We start from the raw sequence: 25,078 nt of genomic DNA, 5'->3' as shown, positions 1-25,078 counted from the left end.
ATCACCTCCTTCAGATGTCCCTCCTCATTCCCTTTCTCCCATGGCCCACTCTCCTTTCCTGTCAAACCCTTCTTCAACCCTTTGCCTCTTCCATCTATCACCTCTCAGCTTCTTCAACCCTTTACCTCTTCCACCTATCATCTCCCAGCTTCTTAACCCTTTACCTCTTCCACCTATCACCTCCCAGCTTCTTACTTCAACCCTTTACCCCTTCCACCTATCACCTCCCAGCTTCTTACTTCAACCCCCTTCCCCTCACCTGGTCTCACAGATCACCTGCCAAATTATACTCCTTCCCCTCCCTCCACCCTTTCCAGCCCAGATAAAGGGTCTTGGCCCGAAATATCAACTGTTTATTCCCTTCCATAGATGCTGTCTGATTGGCTGAGTTCCCTCAGCATTTTGATTGAGTTGCTTAAGATTTCCAGCATCTGTAGAATCTCTTGTGCATTCCTTTTTCTTTTTACCGTCTGATGCACCTGTGTAATGAATGATCTGTATGGATGGTAACAAAAGATTTTGACTGTATCTTGGTACCACCATCATCATTATGTGCCGTGTTGTATAATGTGGGCTATCTTGGTCTCATCCAGGAGCTTTGTAGTTCTTGGCAAATTCACAGTAGTGGTTCGCCATTGCCTTCTTCTGGGCAGTGTCTTTAGAAGACGGGTGACCCCAGCCATTATCAATACTCTTCAGAGATTGTCTGCCTGGAGTCAGTGGTCATATAACCAGGACTTGTGATCTGCACCAGCTGCTCATACGACCATCCACCGCCTGCTCCTGTGGCTTCACGTGACCCTGATTGGGGGGCTAAGCAGGTGCTACACCTCGCCCAAGGATGGCCTGCAGGCTGGCAGAGGGAAGGAGCCCCTCACACTTCCTTTGGTAGAGACACATCTCCACCCCTTTTTGGTAATATGACAATAATAAACCAATACTTCTAATACCACTATGATGGAAGCTGATCATCTTTTGAACCTTGTTTCTTGTATGAACTATACATAATTTATGTTCTTATAGAGTCATCGAAAAGTACAGCACTGAAAGAGGCCCTTTGGCCCATTTAGTCTGTTTTCTCAGGAATGTTTCTTCTCTATGTGCCTGTGAAGCTGCAGCAAGTAAATCTTTAATTACACTTGTAATAGAAATAAACTCGACTTTGACTTTACACACTGAACGTACAGAGCAGGGACGTGCAGCTGAAACCTGCCTCTGAAATTTGGTACTCCACACCCCCCAACGGAACGGACCTTCAGAAACTGAACTTGGCAGGTTTATATCTTTGCATCAAACATTCAGTATGGACAACGAAACCCTCCCGAACATAAAGAGCAAATGTCTCACTTTCGAGGGAGCGGGACGGCGGCGTAGTGGTTAGCACATCACTATTACAGTGCCAACGTCCCGGGTTCAATTCCCGCCCCGCCGCTGCCTGTAAGGAGCTCTCCGCTCTCCCCGTGACTGGGGTGGTTTCTGGTTTCCTCTCACATTCTAAAGATGTACAGACCGGTTGCGTGCGTAACTGAGCGCTGCGGGCTCGTTGGGCTGGAAGGGCCTGTAACCGAGCTGTACCTCAAAATAAATCAAGAAACAAATGCAATTTACCTCAGGGCGTACAGGATCTTCTATTCCAACGACCGTGATACACGTCAAGTCACACAGAATCTCATTCTCATTGTCCCAGTCAGGCTCCTTAACGAAGTCTCTGTAGGCCAAGCAGATTGTCCGTAGGCCTTCGCAAGCCATTGGCTCGATCACCTTCTTCACCATTTCATCACGGTCTCGTGCCTTGAAAACCACTACATCCCCACTCTTATTTATTAATTTAGTGCACCTGAAAAATAAGTTTTCGTGAAATGCAAACGCTACCAAGGTCACAAAACCAAGTTCCCGTTATCCACAGGAAGCCCAGTGCTGCACATATCAATATTGGTCATCAAATCAGTGAAAGGGGACAACCACAACTTCGCGAGGTGGGAAGAGGAATTGAATAAAAAGGGTTTAACAATCATTCCATTATTGAAACTAAAATTAAAAGCAGTTGACATTAGGTATGAATGTGGAGAGTTTGTGTATGGAACAGTTTACATCAGGAAACCAGGTTTTGGTCTTTACAATTCAAACAACTTCTCAGTATGGGAATAGGCCCAACTTACTCATGATGACAATAGTACTTCCCTGAGCTGGTTTCCTCTTCCTGATATTTAGACCATAAGATACAGGAGCAGAATTATGCCATTTGGCCCATCGAGTTTGCTCCTCCATTTCATTATGGCTGATCTATTTCTGCTCTGCTATTTTATCATATCCCTCTAAACCTGCCCAAATGACTACCAAACCACAGCTGTACACCCACTTTGACCAGCACCCCCGGCAGCTTGTTCCACATACCCACCATCCTTTGTGTGGAAAAAGTTCCCCCTCAGACCTCCTTTACACCTTCCCCGTCTCACTTTAAACCTCTGCCTTCTGTTGTATCCATCTCAACCACCACCCACTGGAAGCCAATCCAGGCACCCCCCCCCCCACCACATCTCTGTTGAACTGACCCATTCTCAGCTGAAATGTATTTGCTCTACCTTAAGACATTTTGACCCTAGGGGAAGAAAGATACTGGCTGTCCACTACCTTTGCCTATCCTAAACACAAAATAATCTGCAGATGCTGGGTTCAAAGCAACACTCACAATACGCTGGAGGAACTCAGCAGGTCGGGCAGCATCCGTGGAAACGATGAGTCAACGTTTCGGGCCGGAACCCTTAGTCAGGACTGAAGAAAGAAGGTCTGGAAGAAGGCTCGTAGTTTCAGTTCATCCGGTGCTCCCGGTGCGGCCTCCTCTACATCGGTGAAACCCGACGCAGTTTGGGGGACTGCTTCGTCGAGCACCTCCGCTCCGTCCGCCACAACAGACAGGATCTCCCGGTAGCCACCCACTTCAATTCTGCTTCCCATTCCCATTCAGATATGTCCATACATGGCCTCCTCTACTGCCATGATGAGGCTAAACTCAGGTTGGAGGAGCAACACCTCATATACCGTCTAGGTAGTCTTCAGCCCCTTGATATGAACATAGAATTCTCCAACTTCCGGTAATTCCCTCCCCCTCCCTTCCTCTGTCCCATTTCACTCTGCCCCCTCCCCCAGCTGCCTATCACCTCCCTCATGGTTCCACCTCCTTCTTCTACTACCCATTGTTTTCCTGCCTATGACGTCCCTGCTTCCCCTCCCCCACCCCTTTGTCTTTCAAATTACTGGTTTTTCAACTGAACCTACCAACCTTCTTCCAACCCTCCCCCACCTTCTTTCTTCAGTCCTGACGAAGGGTTCCGGCCCGAAACGCTCGACTCATCGTTTCCACTGATGCTGCCCGACCTGCTGAGTTCCTCCAGCGTATTGTGAGTGTACCTTTGCCTATCTACCTATTGTTCTCCCAGCCCTGTGCCCCCCAATTCAGTGTTTTTTTTTAAAGAGTCCGACTGTCATTGGAAAGGATAGCATTTTCTGCCAGCCCTCATACATTTCCCAGTGGTCACCCGTTTCAATTCTACTTCCCAGTCCCATTCCAACAGGCCAGTCCATGGCCTCCTCTACTGCCACGATGAGGCCACATTCAGACTGGAGGAGCAAAACACCTTATATTCCGTTTGGTTAGCCTCCAACCTGATGGCATGAACATCGATTCTCAAGCTTCTTGCAATTGTCCCCCTTCTTCACCATTCCCCACTGCTGTTTACCTCCCTCACCTTATCTCCTTACCTGCCCATCACCTCCCTCTGGTGCTCCTCCCCCTTCCCTTTCTTCCATGGTCTTCTGTCTTCTATCACATTCCCCCTTTTCCAGCCCTTTATCTCTGTCACCAATCAACTTCCCAGCTCTTTACTTCACCCCCTCCTCCTCTCCCTGTACCACCTATCACCTGCTGCCTAGTACTTCTTCCTCCCCTCCCCCCACCTTCTTACTCCGATTTGCCCCTTCCTTTCCAGTCCTGAAGAAGGCTCTCGGCCTGAAATGTCGACTGTACTCCTTTCCATAGATGCTGCCTGGCCTGCTGAGTTCCTCCAGCATTTTGCGTGTGTTGCTTTGGATTTCCAGCATCTGCAGATTTTCTCCTGTTTGTGACATTCCTTTGTTGTTTTATGAAACTTGTTTATTTATTGTACAAATGAAGCCAAAAAATGAGTCAATGCAAGAATTCTGAAGTCATTATCTCGGGAAGAAACTAATCCTCCACTGGGAGAAAAAGCTGGAAAAATCTCCTTTCACGGAAATATATCCAAACATTGGATGCCAAAACTGAGCACTTCCAATCATTTCTGCATTGGGAAGAAATTTAGGCCAGTCACAGTAAAATCCAACATCAAAATTCAAAATCCAGAACAAAATAATTTCTCACCATTCTCACATTCCCACTGTGTCTAAGAGGCAATGGAACAGGTAAGATATTGAAAGATGCCAATGTAATGGGGACAGATGGGATTAGTTTAGATTGGAGACAACTAATAGCTCTCTTCCCCTCCCCGTCCTCATGACCTGCCCAACACCTCCCTCTGGTTCCCCACCTCCCTCTGGTTCCCCAACTCCCTCCTTTTTCCAAGGTCCACTGTCCATCCTATCAGATTCCTCCTTCTTCAATCCTTTACTTTTTTTTAACCTGTCATCTCTCAGCTTCTTACTTCATTCTCCATCCCCAACCCACACATCTTCCCCCTCCCCTGCCAGCTTGTACTCCTTGCCTCCCCCTCCCACTTTTCTTATTCTGGCTTCTTCCCCCTTTCCTCCCCAGTCCTGATGAAGGGTCCCAGCCCGAAACGTTGACTGTTTATTCCCCTCCATAGATGCTGCCTGACCTGCCCAGTTCCTTCAGCGTTTTGTGGGTGTTGCTCTGGATTTCCAGCATCGACAGAATCTCTGGTGTGTCTGGGGCTCATTTCTGTGTTGTACAGTTCTGAGTGGTTTGTCAGGTTGCCTCAGTGGAATTAAAGATTCAGTCACACTGTCTGGAGTTACAGTGACCAGACTTGGTAAGGACGGCACTTTTCCTACCCTGAAAAGCGTTTGTGAACCAGAATGGTGTTTTACAACCGTCCAATAGAGAGCCACAGTAGAATAGTGTGGAATTATTACAGGTCGGGGCGTCAGTGTTCGGAGTTCAATTCTAACGCTGCCTACAAGGAGCTTGTATGTTCTCCCTGTGACCATGTGGGTTTCCTCTGGGTGCTCCCACAGTCCCAAGGTGGACCAGTTAATTGATCATAGTAAATTATCCTGTGATTAGCCTAGGGTTAAATCGAATGATTGCTGGGCGGCACGGCTCGTGGGGCTGCAAGGACCTGTTCCACACTGTATCTCTAAATTTAAAAAAAGTTAAATAAAAATAGCTGTCTAGGCGTCATTACTCGTGGCTAGGGTTTTGTTCAAATGTCAGGTGATTAAAAATATAAACAAGGAAGAATGTACCTCTGTGGTTTTATAAGGCGTTGGTCAGAAGACTGGACAATTTTGGGCCTTGTATCTACAGAAGAATGTGGTTCTGAGAGGCTCACAAGAGCATTCCCAGGAGTGAAAGGGTTAACATATGAGGAGGGCCAGCCTAGCATCGTGGGCTGAAGGGCCTGTAGAGTGCTGCAATACTGTTTTATGCTCTCTTAAGACTTCAAGGTTTTTATCTTTACTGAAGGAGGGCAGAGAATTAGGTATGGCGTGTTATAAAGTGCAGCGAATGGTTGGTAGGTTGGGAAACAAATCTGAATCTTAGCCACACCACGCTTTGTAGATTTGTGGAAGTTGAAGTACTTTCAATACTGTGGGTGAACTGCATTTTGTGGTTGCACCATGTGAGTTTCAAAAAAAGGGAAATTGATTGTCTTTAGAAGAATGGAGTTTAGAAGAATGAGGGGGATCTCACTGAACCCAAATGAAAGTTGAAAAGTCCTGGACAGTGTACGTGGAAAGGGGCGGGGTGTGGGGGAGAGTCTAGTGTCCATTAGTTGTGGGGGGCAGTCTAGGACCAGAGGGCACAGCCTCAGAAAAGAAGGACATCTATTTAGAACAGAGATGAGGAGGAATTTTTTTAGCCAGAGGGTGGTGAAACTGTAGAATTTATTGCCAGAGATGGTTGTGGGCTGAAGTGTCTGTACAGCACTTAAGTCTTAGCTATCGGTTTCCTCCAGGTGCTCCAGTTTCCTCCCACAGTCCAAAGACATACCGGTTGGTGGGTCAATTGGTGATCATTAATTGTCCCGTGATTAGGCTCAGATTAAATTGGGGGGGGGGGCAGTGTGGCTCAAAGGGCCAGGGGGGCCTATTCCGCACTGTATCACAATCATTAAAACAACTAATAGCTCTGTTTACAGCGTGCCCCTCATAACTTTGACTTTGTGACAATCAAAATGGGATTCTCCTCTTTGGGTTCTTGGGGCCAGAGCATTGACCATGTAGAGTCTGAAGGAACATCTCATTGGCGAGATTTTATCCGTTATTGTCAATAACAAAATCTACTTGGCCACCCAAAAGGAAAACTGTGCTCACTTGCGTAGGATGATCTCGGATGCACCCTTGCTGTACATGCGGAAACTTCCATCTGCGTTCTTGAGCACCGTGCTCATCGACTTGCGTGCAGAGTTGAAGGTATACACCTTATAGAGCTTTTCTTCTGGAATTTCATTGCGCACAGCCTGATAATCCTGTTTCAGGTCCAGCACAAAGCCAAGCAAAGCACATTCAGTCTTGTTCCCCACATGGCGAGGGAGACCTCCTTCCTTCTCAGGGGGCTGTGGAGACCAGCACAACGGGAAGAGAAAATCAGTAAAAATAAACTCCACCAACACTTGAAGTACTGGCTATTATTCACCACATTAATACTCTGGCTGAAGGCCACACAATTTCTGTATTTATCAATGGATACTCATTGGAAAAACAATAATTACTTACCTTCCACTTCAAACAAAATTATCACTTCAGGATGGATTACATCAGGGCCCATTTTGCAGTATTTACAAAGTAGTGAAAAAGTTAGAAATTACACTGAAGGGCATTACTTTTGTTCACAGAACTTGTTAACACAATTTATGAGTCAGATGGACAACATGTCCAACCTTGAAGACCATTAGCATACACACAGGTGTGTGTGTGTGTTTGTATACGTATATGTACATACATATATAGATGTACACACACACACACACACATATATATATATATATATATATATATACACACACTATGTGCAAAGGTCTTACTCACATATATACAGTACCTTTAAAAATATTCATCTCCCTTAGAAGTTTTCATGTTTTATTGTTTCACAACATTGAATCAGTGGATTTATTTTGGCTTTTTTTGACACTGATCAACAGAAAAATACTCCTTCGTGTCAAAGTGAAAACAGATCTCTAAAAGTGATATAAATTAATTACAAATATAAAGCACAAAATAATTGCTTGCATAATTACTCATCCCCTTCAAGTCAGTATTTAGTAGATGCACCTTTGACAGCAATTACGGCTTTGCGTCTGTGTGGATAGGTCTCTGTCAGTCTTCCACGTATGACACTGCAATTCTTCCCCATTCCTCTTTACAAAACTGCACAAGCTCTCTCAGATTGCATGCGGATTGGGAGTGAACAGCCCTTTTCAAATCCAACCACAAATTCTCAATTAGATTGAGTTCTGTACAATGACTTGGCCACTTCAAGGCATTAACTTTGTTACTTTTAAGCCATTTCTTTGAACTTCGGCTTTAAGCTTGGGGTCATTATCTTGCTGGAAAACAAATCTTCTCCCAAGTTGCAGTTCTCTTGCAGACTGCATCAGGTTTTCTTCCAGGATTTCCCTGTATTTTGCTGCATTCATTTTACCTTCTACCTTCACAAGCCTTCCAGGGCCTGCTGCAGTGAAACATCCCCACAGCATGATGCAGTCACCACCATGCTTCACGGTAGGGATGATGATGTGCAGTGTTTGGCTTACACCAAACAAAGCGTTTAGTCTGATGGCCAAAAAGCTCAATTTGGGTTTCATCAGACTATAGAACCTTCTTCCAGCTGACTTCAGAGTCTCCCACATACCTTCTGGCAAACTCTAGCCGAGATTTCATGTGGGTTTTTTTCAACAGTGGCTTTCTCTCTGTCACTCTCCCATAAAGCTGTGACTGGTGAAGCTCCCGGGTAACAGTTATTGTTTGCGCAGTCTCTTCCATCTCAGCCACTGAAGCTTGTAACTCCTCTAGAGTTGTCATAGGTCTCTTGGCCTCCGTACCTTGTCCTCTTCTTGCACGGTCACTCAGTTTTTTGAGGACAGCCTGCTCTAGACAGATTTACAGCTGCTTACAAATGGAATTTTTTTTCCCATTTCTTGATGATTGACTTAACTGTACTCAAGAGATATTCAGTGACTTGGAAATTTTCTTGTATCTATCTCCTGACTTACTTTTCAATAACCTTTTTCGTGGAGTTGATTGGAGTGTTCTTTTGTCTTTATGGTGTAGTTTTTGCCAGGATACTGACTCACCAGCAGCTGGACCTTCCAGATACAGGTGCATTTTTACTACAATCAATTGAAACACCTTGACTGCACACAGGTCTCCAAAAACAGATCTCCATTTAACTAATTATGTGACTTTGAAAACCAACTGGCTGCACCAGTGAAGATTTGGTGTGTCTTATTAAAGGGGGTTAATACTTATGCAATAAATCATTTTGTGTTTTATCTTTGTAATTAACTAAATCACTTTGTAGAGATCTGTTTTCACTTTAACACAAAACAGTTACCTTCTGTTGAACAGTTTCAAAAAAGCCAAATTATATCCACTGTGATTCAATGTTTTAAAACAATAAAACTTGAAAACCTCCAATGGAGATGAATACTTTTTATAGGCAATGTTGCTAGGGTGCCTAAGACTTTTGCACAGGACTGTATTTGTCAATGTGGAGCAGAGATCGAATTTGTAAATCCAGTGGAAGCAAATAATCTTGGGAATGGCGAGGGTGGAGCACCACAAGAGGCAGAGAAGGAACGCCAGGGGCAGGTACAGACACACCCAGCCCTGAGACACCAGGCAAGGTCATTTGATTCTAAACAATTAGTTTATTGATCATTACAGAATGTCTCTCCGGTGCTTCTTGCTTCTTCCCTTCTCCCTTCCCCTTTTCCCAACCATGATTTCCCTCTCCCAGCCACCTTTCTGCTCTCAGTTCTTCATAGAGACCCATATCAGCATCAGGTTTATCATCATTCAGAGATGTCGTGAAATATATTTTTTTTTGTGGCAGCAGTTCAGTGCACTGCATAAATGCTGTATGCAGATGCCTAAGACTTTTGCACAGTTGTGTATGTGTATGTATATTGTGCAAAAAGAGATTAAAAGATAGTGATGTAGTGTTCATGGGGTCATTGTCCATTCAGAGATCTGATGCGGAGGGAAGAAACAAGCATACAAGTTTAGAAACGCTGAATGTCAAACCCCATCCAAACAAGCAAACCACTCGACTATTCCTGCAAAATGTCAGCAGTCCTTCCACTGATTAAGGATGATCCCAGTGACCAGCTTACCAGTATTTTGGTGGTGTAAGCGGAGTTAATAGCGATCCCATTGACAATCCGCTCCAAAACCTTCGGTAGGATTGCGTCCGGGGCGGGGATTTGCCGGTAGTGAGTTTCCCCAATGTACGACTGTACCACCGTCATTCGGTTCATGGTGAGGGTGCCAGTCTTATCTGAGCAGATTGCAGTGGCGTTGCCCATTGTTTCACAGGCATCCAAGTGTCTGACCAAATTATTGTCTTTCATCATTTTCTGTCAAAAAATGGGATCACACAATCAGTGGATTTATTCAGAATTAGAATCCGGTTTACTATCACAATGAAATGTGAAATGTGCTGTTTTGCTGTAGCAGGACAGAGCAAGGCATAAAAAAAATTACTTATCAGTGACAATAAATAAATAGAACATAGAAAGCAGTCACCATCATCATTACATGCCCTGTCATTTGTCTGGGGCCATCATGCTATTTTGACTGTGATTGTCCTTGGCAAATATTTCAACAGAAGTGGTTTGCCACTGCTTTCTTCTGGGCAGTGTCTTTACAAGACGGGAGACCCCAGCCATTATCCCTTCAGAGATTGTCTGCCTGGTGTCTGTGGTCACATAACCAGGACTTGTGACATGCACCAGTTGCTTATACGACCATCTACCACCTGCTCCCATGGCTTTATGTGACCCTGATCAGGGGGCTAAGCAGGTGCTACACCTTGCCCAAGGGTGACCTGCAGGCTGGCAGTGGGAAGGAGCGCCTTACACCTCCTTTGGTAGAGACGTATCTCCACCTACCATTCGAGTAACACAGTACAGGCCCTTAAAAAGACGTTTCCCGCCACTTCTCCCCCCCCCCCCACCCCACCATGGTGGGGACTACCAAGAATCTTTCACAATGAGGGTCAGAACATGAAAAGGTAAGAGTTAAAAATAAGTGAGCCTGGTAAAAGCCAAATCCACTTTTATACTGAGTATAAACACAGAGATTCTGCGGATGCTGGAAATACAGGGCAACACAACAAAATGGTGGAGGAACTCAGCAGGATAGGCAGCATCTGTGGGCGGTGGGGGGTGGAATAAACCAATGTTTCGGGCTGAGACACTTCATCAGGCCTTTCAGTCCCGCTGAAGGGTGTCGGTCTGAAACTTTGACTGATAATTCCACTCCATAGATGCTGCCTTACATGCTGGGTTTCTCCAGCATTTTGTATGTCTTGCTCTTTATACTGAGCAGCACACCACTGTCATAAATCTCCCTTTAACAAGCGAACGTTTAACAGCTAGGGCAGAGGGATATTTCATGTATCTGAACCAAGACTCTCACTTTTCTCAATCACTTTCCACTTTATTAGGTACACCAGTGCACCTGCTCATTAATGCAAATATCTAATTAGCTGATCATGGGGAGACAACTCAATGCAGGCATGGTCAAGCGGTTCAGATGTTGTTCAAACCAAACATCGGAATGGGAAGGAAATCTGATCGATGAGACATCTACTGTGAAACGATTGTTGGTGCCAGACGGGGTGGTTTGAATATCTCAGAAACTGCCGATCTCCTGGGATCTTCTCTAAGAGTTTAAGGAGAATGGGGTGAAATACAAAAAAAAATCCAGTGATATTTGGAGAGGTCAGAGGAGAATGGCAAGACGGGTTCAAGCTGACAGGAAGCCGACAGTAACTCAAATAACCACACGTTACAACAGTGGGGTGCAGAAGAGCATCTCCGAATGCACAAAACATCGAACTTGAAGTGGATGGGCTACAGCAGCAAAAGATCACACTGGGTTCCATTCTTGCACTGAATAAAGTGGACAGTGAGTGCAAACTCAAACAAAAGCAACAGCAGAAATTTTCTATGCAAGGCTTGCATTTTCAGACAAGTTTATCAGATTTTAAAAGTGTCAAAGTTACTACCTACTACTGTATACTTCATGCAGTTTGCCTCCCATTTCTCTTAAACACACTCTGGACATCGTCTTTTCCTGAATTCGTCAATGCAACAGATCTCACCTTTACGGAGTAGGCCAGAGAGATGGTGACGGCCAGGGGGAGACCCTCTGGTACGGCCACCACCAACACAGTGACTCCAATGATGAAGAACTTCATGAAGTACTGGATGTAGATCGGGGTACATTCTGCCAGCCACGGCCTGCCTTGAACCCCAAAAGTGTCAATTACAAAATACAAGACAAGGATGATGACTGTGATTGCCGACATGAGCAGCCCTGAAAGAAAAGACATTCTCAATTGAGCTTCTGCTGTTTGCAAGAAGATTGTGGATATACATACAAATGTCCAATGCAATTGCCAGAACAAAGCTAAATGGACAATTCGGACAGGAATTGTTATTGTTTTGCCACACCGTACACAAATTTCATTGTTCAGATACCACACTGCAGGAAGGATGTGGTTGTATCAGAGATTCACCTGGATCAGAGGACTTAAGTTATGGGGAAAGACAGGATAGGCTGTGTTTCTTTTCCCTGCATTGAAGGACGCTGAGGAGACACCTGATAGAAGTATATCAGTCTATGAATGGTATAGTGAGGGTAGATCAGAGGCCCGATGTCTGTGATAGAACAGATAAGAGGCTCGATATCTGTGAAAGGGTAGATCAGAGGCCTGACGTCTGTGATAGGGTAGATCAGAGGCCCAACGTCTGTGATAGGGTAGATCAGAGGCCCAGCGTCTGTGATAGGGTAGATCAGAGGCCCAGCGTCTGTGATAGGGTAGATCAGAGGCCCGGCGTCTGTGATAGGGTAGATCAGCGGCCCGACGTCTGTGATAGGGTAGATCAGAGGTCCAGTGTCTGTGATAGGGTAGATCAGAAGCCTAATGTCTGTGAGTCCTGCCCAGGGACTAGGGGGTGGAAGGCTGATGTCTTTGAGTCTGAGAAACAAAGACTGTTGGCCCATCCAGTCCAGGGGCTGGAGGTCTATCTGTGTTTGTAAGTGTGCGGGGGGGGGGGATGGGAGGGTGGGAGAGGGGCTCATGTTTGTTTGCTTTTGTTGTTGTGGCTGCTGCTCGCGTCGTTCTGCCAAGCACAGTGAACATGCTACATTGTCACTGGCCCTCAGCACATCCTTGTGTTTGTTGGCTGTTAACTCAAACAATGCATTTCACTGTAAGTTTTCATGTACATGTGATTCAAAAAAATCCAAATCTGATCTGAATCCACAATGAAAATTACAAAGATGTTACCAAGGTTAAAAGTAGGCTTGGTAACATCTTTGGTAGACTTTATTTCCTGGAGTGTAGAAGAATGAGAGGAGATTTGATGGAGGTATGCAAAATTAAGATGGGTATAGATAGGGTAAATGCAAGCAGGCTTTTTCCCACTGAGACTGACTGAGACTAGAACTAGAGGTCATGGGTTAAGGGTGAAAGATGAAATGTTTAAGGGGAACATTTCTTCACTCAGAAGGTGGTGAGAGTGGAACGAGCTGCCAGCGCAAGTGGTGGATTTGATTTCAACATTTAAGAGAAGTTTGGATAGGTACATGGGCGGGAGGGGTATGGGGGGCTATGGTTCAGGTGCATGTGAATAGGACTAGGCAGAATAACATTTTGGCACAGACTAGATGGGCCAAAGGGCCTGTTTCTCTGGTGGTTTTCTATGAGTCTATTATTTTAAAAGGGTATCAAAAACAAGAAGTCGGATTCAACGTGAGAGGAAGGAATTTTAAAAGGGAGAAGGACTTTGAGGACCTAAACAAGCTGAATCCCATGGATATTCCTTTTAAAATCTATTACTGGAGTAGGTTCTTGACAAGGAAAAGAACATTTCTTCCAATGCTATATTGATTGTGGTGTTTGAAGTCTGCTTCACAGATCAAGAAAGAAGAATTGTCTTCAACCTCAGTGGAAGTTGAGTGCACCTAGTTTGCAAACTATAATATCACCAATCGGGACGACATTTGATAATACTAATGAAGGTAGAGGGTAAGTGAAAAAGGGACAAGATAAATCTGGATGGAAACAGAAATCAGATACAACATACTTTAATAGAAACAACTCTCGTTGCTGGGGCCAGTTCCACTTTACCTGCTTTTCCAATTTGCACGGCTAATTTGGTGAGCTTGCCCTGGAGGACAGATTTCTCTTTCTTTGGTATGTTTGATTTCTTCTTCTCCTTCTCTTCCTGGTCCCCACCTTCTTCGCTCTTCAATGGCTGAATCTCCAACGCAACACCGTCCTGAGCTTTAGCTAGTTTCAACACATTGAAACAGATTTGCAAAACACTGCGTAAACAGTCACAGCTATTATTGCCCATGTAAACATCGGGGCAAAGGCAAATGTGGGGGAGTCAAGTGTGTGAGTGTGTGAGTGTGCACTCGTGCAATTGGGACGCTGGCTTTTACTGTTAGAAGATTGCAAAGGTCTTCCAGCAAAGTGACAAGTTATGAAACCATAGATAATGATGCAGTCCCTATAATACAAAAATTAAATCTATTTTTTTAAGGGTAATGGATAATCCATGGTAATTCTTCCAGAGAAGTTTATACAATCTATAACTTTTTCAAGGACTTTCAAGGACTTAAGTTCTCAATGTTTATTATTTATTATTAATATTTTGGCTTTTTTCCTTATTTGTGTTTGCACAATTTGTTGCCTTTTGCAAATTGCTTGTTTATCTGTTTTTGTGTGTAGTTTTTTCATTGATTCTATTGTGTTTCTTTAAATTTATTGTGAATGCCAACAAGAAAATGTTAATATACAGAGACATGTATGCAGCTACTTTAATAATAAATTTACCTTTGAAATTTTTGTACTTTTTAACTTTTTGTCGAATTTGGTCATTCTTCACAAAGACTGAATTGTAAAGTGACTTGTCGGGATAGAAATTGTATTGATCTAAGTTGCTCTAGCAAAGGTAAGGCTGTCACTGAAACATGGCATTTAATATGGTGACATGAATCAAAAAAATCTCCAAATGTGTATTTTGCTGAAAGTAATCGGGGGCAACCATTTGTATAAAAAATGCCCACTTTAATGCATTCTAATTTCATCAATGTCCTTGAGTTACGCAATGTATGGCATTCGTAAGTGATCACCAGAGCATCAAATGGTGTCATTATATTTGACTTTGTCTCTCAGTGCTATTTATCAGTCACACTGAGTTGCAGCTCAACTGCAGCACATCAGCAGTCCTAGAAAAGTTCACTTACCAGGATTGGGGGGGGGGGTCAGGGGTGTATTTTCTAATCGGTAACTTCGTCATTCAAACTATCACTTTGTTGGTTAAACCGTAAAAAGTAACACACTGACGTAAATAGTGAAATTCACCATCAAGTTTACCACAGATGCAAATGATGTTACAATTACAATATCATTCTTAACACAGCAAACAGACAAACCATGGAGAGCTTGTGTCTGTAAATGGAGCATGTAATACACAATAAATAAAAAGGTACAATGTACAATGTCTATCACTTCATTATGAAGAGAAGGAAGAATCACAGTAACTAAAACAATATAGCTGACAACCTATCAGAGAATTTCCTCTCTCATCTCCTCAGTACCCTGGCATTCAACATAGGGATGCAAAAAGATACATGAGTTCATGGAAGGAATACTTTACAGTTAATCAGAATAGCTCCTGACAGCAGCTGTAACCAGTCATGTCCCTGTCACTCCTAGACTATTCAAGGAACACTTGGGTCTACGTAAGGAACGCTTGGGCCTACGTAAGGAACTCTCGGGCCTACGTAAGGAACGCTCGGGCCTACGTAAGGAAAACTCGGGCCTATGTAAGGAAAACTCGGGTCTACATAAGGAATGCTCGGGTCTGCTCAAGGAACACTTGGGTATACTCAAGGAATGCCTGGATCTAGGTAAGGATCGCTCAGGTCTACAAAAGGAAAAGGCTGCCAGCACATGTGGTGTATGCGTTTGATTTCAATGTTTAAGAGAAGTTTGGAAAGGTACATGGATGGTAGGTGTATGGAGGCTATGGTCCCAGTGCAGGTCGATAGGAGTAGATAGTTTAAACAGTTCGGCATGGACTAGATGGGCCAAAGGGTCTGTTTCTGTGCTGTCCATCTCTGTGACTCTCTGACTTGGGTCTACTAAAGTCTTGGGGGAAAAGGAAACTAAATATGACAAAGTCTTAGTCCTTGGAAGAAAATAATGCGTTAAGGCGCATCATTTCTGTTCTTCTAGTGAATATCGCTCCCTCTTAGTGTGCGGGTGTGCGGCCATGCAGTAACTGAAATCTCCTGCGCACGGAGCCTTTGTTGCCACACAGCTGGAATTTCCTTGTGTTTTTAAGTGCCGAGCGGTTTTCAGACTGTGTGAAAATTTCCTGCTCGGAGCAATGGTTGGCGTGCTCAACTGTGTAAAGAAAACTTAGAGGGAAGGTTGATGGTGAATGTTGACTATCTGATACTCTGGGCCTGTCAGCTGGTGCAAGGAAGTTTTTCACTACACCTGTGCAGACACAGACTTGCTCAGATACCAGTGAGCTTGACTTCCACTTACCATTTGCACTTATTGACTTGGCAACAGTATTTGGGCACAGCCAGGGGGAATTAAACTGTTTAGCAGTCTGCTGGAGAGACTCAGTGGGGAGGATGATTTAGTGAGGGGGGGGGAGGTTTTGAACTGAAACCCTGTTCTCTCCTTTGAATTAAACGTTCCTTTCTTCAGCGTCATACTACAGGTGGACATAAAGAAGTTAAAGGCTAAGGTTACATCACCAACAGTAGCTGCTGCACGGAAAGGGTTAATTTCCAAGATACAATTAGTGTATTTCTTTGAGGTCTGGTCCCATTACACCCATGGTGAACGCCTGCTGGTCGAGGAGGGAGATAATTACTTTCTGGTAGATTGTAGAAAGATTTTTTTTTAAATTTGACCTCATTTGTTATATTTTGAGTTAATTAAAACACAAAATCTGTTTCTGAAGTTCTGGAAACTCCTCAGCATTCTAAAAGTTGAATTATAAAGTACTTCCAAAAATCAAATCGATTGAGTCACTTGTGTGAAGTTCTGGTAACATGGACCAGAGGTTTGATAATTTTTACTTATACACACAGTTCGGAAATGCATCATCTGTCAGAAATATAACTGAGGAATTGTCAAAGGCTTGAGGCCTCTGTATAAAAAATATTGTAATTACTTAATCACTATTGATACAACAGAACCAAAGGCCCAAAATACCATCAATAGCAAAGCTGGGCAACAACAGCCAGCTTCACAAGGGCATTATCTTTTAAAACTTTGGAACGTACACTATCCTATGAGTAATTTACATTTGAGGAGAGAGAGCTAGGAGCAACAAAGAAAGAGAGAAAGAAAAAACGACAAAGACTATGTCAGAGAGGCTGAAGAAAGGCAAGCTAAACTGCAGAGAGGGTGAAGTTATGAGGTCCTCCACAGAGCCTGGAAGGAACAGTCAAACCACAACGTGAAGGCTGAGACTATGAAGGAAAAAAAGTAGGGGTTCAACGATTACTGTTTTTCTAAAAAAAGAGAAACTGATTAAACATCATATTTGCACCATGCTTAAAGCTCTCTTCCAGCATAATTCTTTGACATCATTGTCTTAACATTGTTGAGAAGGGACTGGAATACTGGATATTAATTTGGGAGGAATTACGAATGATTCCAGCAAGTCCTGGTTACTCAAAGGGGGGTGGAATTCTGATAGATTTCCAGATAGAATCTCTGAAGTATGAATGAGACAACAGGGAATTTAGCATTTTGCACCTCGCAGAGGTATTTAAAGGGCTCGGCAACAGATGCCAGGGTTATATTTGGAAGGGCAAAAAGTAATTTTGTAATATTCAAGAGGCCCACTTCACATCTCTTGCAGGAACAAGAGACAGCTAATGGCCAGGACTTCAAACCAGTTGCAGTGGTTATCGGTGGCTTTCACTTAGGCCTTCAGAAAAATAACCTCACCACAAGGACTAACTGTCAACACGTCGCTCGAAGGAACGTTTGCCAAATCCATACAAGTCACCACGAGGAGGTTGTGTGAGAACTAATTTAATAGTAATTGTGTTGCAACTGATCGTGGTTTTATTTTTTCCCAATAATCGTTGTACCCCCATCAAAACAGAAGGTGGTGGTGAAGGCCCCACTGTGTTAGCGAATTTGAAGAACAACAATAATGGTTGAAAAATAAAGGAGGAGAAATGCTTCCAGTTAGTGTGGTCCTATGTTTATGAGGGTTACCTTTGTTGCGATTTTCTGGTACTCCTTGTTTTTTACCTGTTCAAACAAAAAAGGGTGGAATGCTTGTCACATGACTTCATAAATGCTATAATGTAAAAGGCTCATGTTTAGCTGTGCTGGAGACTGGAAATGGAATATCAGCTGTTAGTTCATGGCACAGGGTCACTGTAAAACCATTCCAGTTCCACAATTCCTTCTGTTGGCCATCTTAACCTTTCCCGGTAGAGGGCAGAACCGGCCAGGATGCCGAGCAACAGTGCAAACTCTGCTCTGCATGCCAATCGTTAACGGCACAGAGGGAGAGGGCACTGAGATGCCAATCAGCATTATGGGCAACTTTTGGCCAAAATGCCAGGGGCATGACGTTACGTGAACAATAGTTAACCTGGGCCCACACCAATTTAATTCGGGAGTGGTCTGATTAACATTTCACAGCCACGGATGGTGCTCTGATGTTACCAAAACTCTCAGTAGTTAGCCTTTAAGTTATTGCTAATGACTTGGTACCAAAACATACCCAAGTAGATGTCAGACCGGTTAAAAAAAAATGAACCTTTGAGATTAAAATTCCCATCTGAGCAGTGATACAACGACTGCTGCCTTGATGCTAATTAGGCAGCAGAGAGGAACAAAGTGAAGGCAATAGAGTAGCGTCAGATCCATTTTTCTGGCATAGTTAACACGTTAGCCCGGTACCAACTCTTGGCTCCTAATATCTGCAGCAACTGAGGAGATATCCCTGTGGTACCCACCAACTGTAACCAGGCGCTTCTTGGCTTGCTGGGCAGACGTTAGCGGCCGCACAAGTACCAGACAGCATGACCTGCAGCCAAAGAACGGAGGGAAGAGGAGGGTGGAATGGTAGCGTACCACTGTTTCAGCGGCAGTAACCGGTGTTCAATTCCCACTGCTGTCTGTAAGGAGTTTGCATGCTCTGCTCGTGACCGTGTGAGTTTCCTCTGGGTGCTCCAGTTTCCTTCCACATTCCAGAGATATATGGGTTAGGGTTAGTGGGCCTTCTATGTTGGCGCTGGAAGCCTGATGCCACTTGCCCAGCACAAACCTTGCTGATTTAAATTGTTGCAAATGATGCATTTCACCGCATGATTCGAAGCTTCAACGTACAGTACTGTGGAAAAGTCTCAGACTTTATATATATATAAAAAAACTAGGGTGCCCAAGACTTTTGCACAGTATTGTATTTGTCAATGTGGAGTGAAGAGCGAGTTTCTAAGTCTGGCAGGAACAAAGGATGGTGGGGAAGGTGAGGGTGGAGCGCCGCGGGAGGGGGTGACAGGGGAGTGCCAGGGGCAGGGGGTGGTGCAGGTGCAGACACACCCAGCCCTGAGACACTAGGCAAGGTCATTTGAATCCAAACAATTGGCTTACTGATCATCACAGAGTGTCTCTCTGGTGCTCCCCTCTCCCTCCCCCTTTTCCCTAACCATAATTTCCCTCTCCCTGCTCCCTTCCCGCTCTCAGTGTCAAAAAAGCTAAATTAAGATCCACTGTGATTCAATGTTGTAAAACAATAGAACATGAAAACCTCCGAGTGGGATGAATGATTTTTATTGGCACTGTACACGTACAGTACGTGCCTTAAGACTTGTGTATGCGAAAAGTAAGGTTAAACTTTAATCTCAGAGATTGTGGCCAGGCACCTGGGTGGATGAGGGTGATGATGGACGGACTGACAGATCAAGCACAGGGAAGGAATTTGCTCACAGAGCTATGGAGAAAAAGGTCTTGTGTGGGCTGCTGGTTGAGGGCAGAACTCCCCTTGTTCTAAAGTATTTAACTACAATGCAATACTCTTGTTTTCCTTCTCCCAGGTTTCGCAAAACTAGTTCGTACAAATTTTAAATTTAAGCTAGAGTTTTATACGCACAACTCATCAAAATATAGACCCACTTCCAGAGACTGGGCTAATTGGCAGACAAGGTAACCACCCCCGTTAAAATTCAAAATAATCGCATTGGGATTACAAACACGAGAAAATCTGCAGATACTGGAAATCCAAAGTAATGCACACAAAATGCTGGTGGAACTCAGCAGGCCAGGCAGCATCTGTGGAAAAGATAGACGCTGATGAAGGGTCTTGGCCCGAAATGCCAACTGTTTACTCTTTTCCATAGACGCTGCCTGACCTGCTCAGTGCAAAAAAAAATGTAACCCCTCATGTTCCTCTTAAATCTCTTCCCCCTCACCCTAGACCAATCCCCTGTAATTTCTGATTGCCCAACCTGTGAAAAAGACTGTCGACATTCACCCTTTCCATGCCCCTCTTTATTTTACATATCTTTATAAGATCAGCCCTCAGTCTATGTGCCAAGGAAAGCCATACTAGCCTGTACAACTTCTCCGTGTAACTCAGTCCCTTGAGTCCTGGCAACACCCTTATAAGTCTTTTCTATTTTTTTAAACAAAGTGGTTCAAAGGAAGGCCACAGCTTACTGCGATATGGGCCAAATATAGACAAATGAGAATCACTTGGGTAGACAGCTTGGGTCAGAAGATCCTGGGAATGAAAGGGCTAACACGAGGAATGTTTGATGGCTTTAGCCCTATACTCAATAGAGTTTAGAAGAATGAAGGACAATCTCATTGAAACGTATTGAATATTGGAAGGTCTACATAGAGTGGGTGTTTCCTATAGTGGGGGAGTCTAGGACTCAGAATAGAAGAATGTGCCTTGAGAACAGCGAGAGGGAGAAATTTCTTTAGCCAGAGGGTGGTGAATCTCTGGAATTCACTGCCAAAGATGGCTGTGGAGCCAAGTCATTGGGTATATTTAAAGCAGAGTCTGACAGGCCTTTGGTTAATCAGGGTGTCAATGGTTACGGGGAGAAGGCAGGAGAATAGGGTTGACAGGGATAGTAAATCAGCCATGACTGGCAGAGCAGACTCGACGGGTCAAATGGACTAATTCTGCTCCTATGTCCTATGCTTAGCATGGATGAGTCGGGCTGAAGGGCCCGTTTTCCAGGCCCTACCACAGCCTGGTGACCAGACTCCAGTGAAAACCTGGCTTGTGAGGGAAAAGCTGCTGGCCTCTGGTAAGGAACTTACGCTTCACGGGGCTATAATGGTTTGAGCAGTCAAATCTCAGAGAGGCCATGCTCCAAATCGCCAAAGAAGGCAAGCAAAGGGTTAATTAGTCGTGGAAAGATTACCTTCTTAGAATTCAAGGCACAACTATGTTGAATGTGCTGGCAGGGATGAGTCACTTCCAACGATATTTCGATACCAATACCCTGAAGTGCACATTTAATGATGATGTAATTCACTTTGTGACTGTGCATCAGTGCAATCTAAAGCATACCAGCCCGTAAATGAGCTCATTCCCGTCTGCTACCAACCTGTGTGCGTCACTCTATTCTCCACCATTTTGTTTCAAACTCCTTGTGTATTAGCAGAAAAATCCTGTCAATGACGCTATGCTGCCCACACTTCTTGCTGCCTCGGGAAGGCAGCGAACATAATCAAAACCCACCCGTCCCAGACGTTTATTTATTTGTTTGTTTGTTTATTTAGAGATAGTGTGCAGAAAAGGGTCCTTCCTGCCCAACGAACCGCGCCACCCAGCAACTCACCTATTTAACCCTAGCCTAATCACTGGGCAATGTACAATGACTAATGAACCTACTAACTAACTTGTACGTCTTCGGACTGTGGGCGGAAACCGGAGCACCTGGAAGAAACCTACGTGCGCACAGCTTACAACGACCAATGAACCTACTAATTGGCACGATAAAGCTGACTTTTGTTGTCTTTTGTTGCCACCTCCAATGGGATCCCACCACTAAGCACATCTTTCCCTCCCCACCTCTCTCTGCATTCCGCAGGGATCGCTCCCTACGCAACTCCCTTGTCCATTCGTCCCCCCCATCCCTCCCCACTGATCTCCCTCCTGGCACTTATCCGTGTAAGCGGAACAAGTGCTACACTTGCTCTTACACTTCCTCCCTTACCACCATTCAGGGCCCCAAACAGTCCTTCCAGGTGAGGCAACACTTCACCTGTGAGTCGACTGGGGTGATATACTGCATCCGGTGCTCCCGATGTGGCCTTTTATATATTGGCGAGACCCGACGCAGACTGGGAGACCGCTTTGCTGAACATCTACGCTCTGTCCGCCAGAGAAAGCAGGATCTCCCAGTGGCCACACATTTTAATTCCACATCCCATTCCCATTCTGACATGTCTATCCACGGCCTCCTCTACTGTAAAGATGAAGCCACACTCAGGTTGGAGGAACAACACCTTATATTCCATCTGGGTAACCTCCAACCTGATGGCATGAACATCGACTTCTCTAACTTCCGCTAAGGCCCCACCTCCCCCTCGTACCCCATCTGTTACTTATTTTTATGCACACATTCTTTCTCTCACTCTCCTTTTTCTCCCTCTGTCCCTCTGAATATACCTCTTGCCCATCCTCTGGGTCCCCCCACCTTGTCTTTCTTCCCAGACCTCCTGTCCCATGATCCTCTCGTATCCCCTTTTGCCTATCACCTGTCCAGCTCTTGGCTCCATCCCTCCCCCTCCTGTCTTCTCCTATCATTTTGGAGCTCCCCCTCCCCCTCCAACTTTCAAATCCCTTACTCACTCTTCCTTCAGTTAGTCCTGATGAAGGGTCTTGGCCTGAAACATCGACTGCACCTCTTCCTGCAGATGCTGCCTGGCCTGCTGCGTTCACCAGCAACTTTGATGTGTGTTGCTTGAATTTCCAGCATCTGCAGAATTCCTGTTGTTTTTGTTGTCTTCGGGGTTAATTTCCAATTGGACCCTCCCTACATATCATCGTAAACCAAACCGCAGGAAAAGCCGCAGAGATCGCTCTCCCAATCCCTCATCGTTTACCTTAAATTTCATTTCGAGATACATCGCAGGACAGCTCATCTGGGCCAACGAGACACACTACCCACCACTTTAACCCCAGCCTTGTCACAATGACCGCTGAACCTACCAACCGGTAAGATTTGGACTGTGGGAGGGAGGTGGAGCACCCAGGGGAAACGCACGTAGTTCGTGGGGAAAACGTATAAACAGCCCCGGAATTGAACTCTGACGCCCTGAGCTGCAATAATTACACTAGCGTGGCACTATTATTCTTTCTTCTCCTCTTCCCACTGGGCAGAAGGTACAAAAAGCCAGACCAGGCTCAAGGATTGTATCCCACTGTCGGAAGACCATAGAACGGTTCCCTAGTATAAGTGGGACTTTTTACCTCACAATTTATCTCAGCGTGATCTTCCACTGCACCTTATTGTCTGCCTGCACTGCACTTTCTCTGTATCTGTATCTCTTCATTCTGCTCTCTGTTATTTTCTCCCCTTGTGGTCCTTGATGTGATGAAATAATCTGTTTGGATGGCATGCGAAACGAAGATTTTCCACTCTGCTTCTGTACATGTGACAATAGTAAACCAATTTACCAATTCGCAGGACAAAATCTTCCCAATCCTTCTCAATTGAGGAGGCTTCCAAATTTCATCGGTGGTCAGGTTGGGAGAGTGGGTAGAGTATGGAAATGCAACGCAAATGCTCAGGGAATTTCAAACCAAAAGAACATTTTATCGCCTGGCCCCCAATGCAAAAGTGGCTTCACTGTTTGAGAGAAGGGTCACATTGGCCAAAGAGCAGAATTTTGGTAATACACCTCAACATTAGTTTTCTGTATCAAATGAAATTAGTAATAAAGGTTCAATACTTTATATACATGATTTGATAACATTTGCAAATTTGATTAATAAAACATTAAAAAAATTGATTTGAAGAACTTTCATGATTTTACAGCTTATTAAAATAAAACTTCAACTTTATTCATTTCACAAGCCAACTATAAAATGTTTACAACAATGCACAATCTGTGATGTGGGAATAATACTTGTGAAGTTGCTAACACCCATTTCTAACCACATATATGGCCTGTAAAAGCCTTTTGCAGAAGAAAAGAGCACCGCCCTAAAAGCCCATAAGAAGACCAGTGAAGCCTTTGCAAAATCAGAACTGTGTCCAAGGACATTAAGCTGGTGAACATGCTGGCTTCTCGCTACTACCATTGGGCAGGAGGTACAGGAGCCTTAGGTCCCACACCTCCAGGTTCAGGAACTGTTATTACCCTTCAACCATTAGGCTCCTGAACCGGTGTGGATAACTCCACAACTCAACCCTGAAATGACTCCACAATCTACAGCCTCACTTTGAAGGACTCTACTACTCAATCCTAATTATTTACTTTAAAAAAATATTTGCACAGTTTATCTTCTTTTGCATATTGGTTGTTTGACAGTCTGTTGTTTATAGTATTTCATACATTCTATTGTCTTTCTTTAGTTCCTGTAAATGCCTGCAAGAAAATGAATCTCAAGGTAGTTTATGGTGACATCTCCATATGTTGATAATAAATTGACTTTGAACTTTTTTGTTCAAGATTTATTACATGTTTCAAAGTGCATGGCTCCCATGGACATGATATCTATACAGGCTAACCCACCAAGGTACTAATATAACTCAATGCTCCATTATATGATTGTAGTCTCCACAGATCTGACTGCTGTAAATGCAATTTTCAACTGATCAGAAACCAACAGCCGATTTAAGCAGAACCATTCTTAAAAGATTTGAAAGGCCAGAATATTTAAAATAACTTCGTTTCTTTTTCCTTTAAAAGATCATCTTGTATTGGCCAACAATAGAAACTTAATTCGTGTTTGTATATGTTTATTCCAGTGATAAAATTCGGACAGTGATTATTATAACCAAACCCAGTCCTATTGGGATTAGTTTATTGGACATGTAAGGAAATCTCACACTGTGGATCTGAAAGTGGAAGTTGAAAATCATGGAGTTTTTTTTTGTGGAAACAGTAATTACAACATTTCTTGGCATTCAATGGAGTGTTCTTTTGAAGGGTATCCAGTATTTTATGCTTATTGCCTAATTTCCCAAATATTTAGTTCTAAGGCTACAGTGGTATTGTGAATGAAAATGAGGAAAATAACGTGCACCGATGTTGGACCTTCAAATAGCCGGCCGAAATTACTGGTTGGGACAATGATGGAACTTTACACTAAAACAGACTTCATTTTTTTAATGTCACCATATATAATCCTGAGATTCATTTTCCTGCGGGCATACTCAACAAATCTATAGAATAGTAACTGTAAAAGTATCAGTGAAAGATCAACCAGAGTGCAGAAGACAACAAACTGTGCAAATAGAAACATAAATAAATAGCAATAAATAACGAGAACTTGAGATAATGAGATAAAGTGTCCTTAAAGTGAGATCACTGGTTGTGGGAACATCTCAATGATGGGGCAAGTGAATATAGCTATCCCCTTCTATTCAAGAGCCT

General features: G+C 44.0%; 1 protein-coding gene across 11 annotated transcripts in view; it reads right to left on the bottom strand.

The window, feature by feature from the left end:
* Positions 1–25,078, bottom strand: part of LOC134355399 (plasma membrane calcium-transporting ATPase 1-like) — a 357,414-nt gene that overhangs the window by 80,283 nt on the left and 252,053 nt on the right. For 9 of the 11 annotated variants that reach the window (XM_063065213.1, XM_063065221.1, XM_063065219.1 and 6 more), the window contains exons 7-12: positions 17,717–17,752; positions 13,580–13,741; positions 11,546–11,760; positions 9,552–9,794; positions 6,532–6,773; positions 1,609–1,837 (exon numbers count right to left, since the gene is read on the bottom strand). In XM_063065213.1, the coding sequence (XP_062921283.1) occupies positions 1,609–1,837; positions 6,532–6,773; positions 9,552–9,794; positions 11,546–11,760; positions 13,580–13,741; positions 17,717–17,752 (1,127 nt within the window). The remainder of the gene's footprint in view (positions 1–1,608; positions 1,838–6,531; positions 6,774–9,551; positions 9,795–11,545; positions 11,761–13,579; positions 13,742–17,716; positions 17,753–25,078) is intronic. The other 2 variants (XM_063065220.1, XM_063065218.1) reach the window with 1 other exon arrangement.

This window comes from Mobula hypostoma, chromosome 13, assembly GCF_963921235.1.
Source record: "Mobula hypostoma chromosome 13, sMobHyp1.1, whole genome shotgun sequence".
Taxonomy (NCBI): domain Eukaryota; kingdom Metazoa; phylum Chordata; class Chondrichthyes; order Myliobatiformes; family Myliobatidae; genus Mobula; species Mobula hypostoma.
The sequence above is the reverse complement of the archived record's forward strand: the minus strand, read 5'-3'. Positions and strand labels throughout refer to the sequence as shown.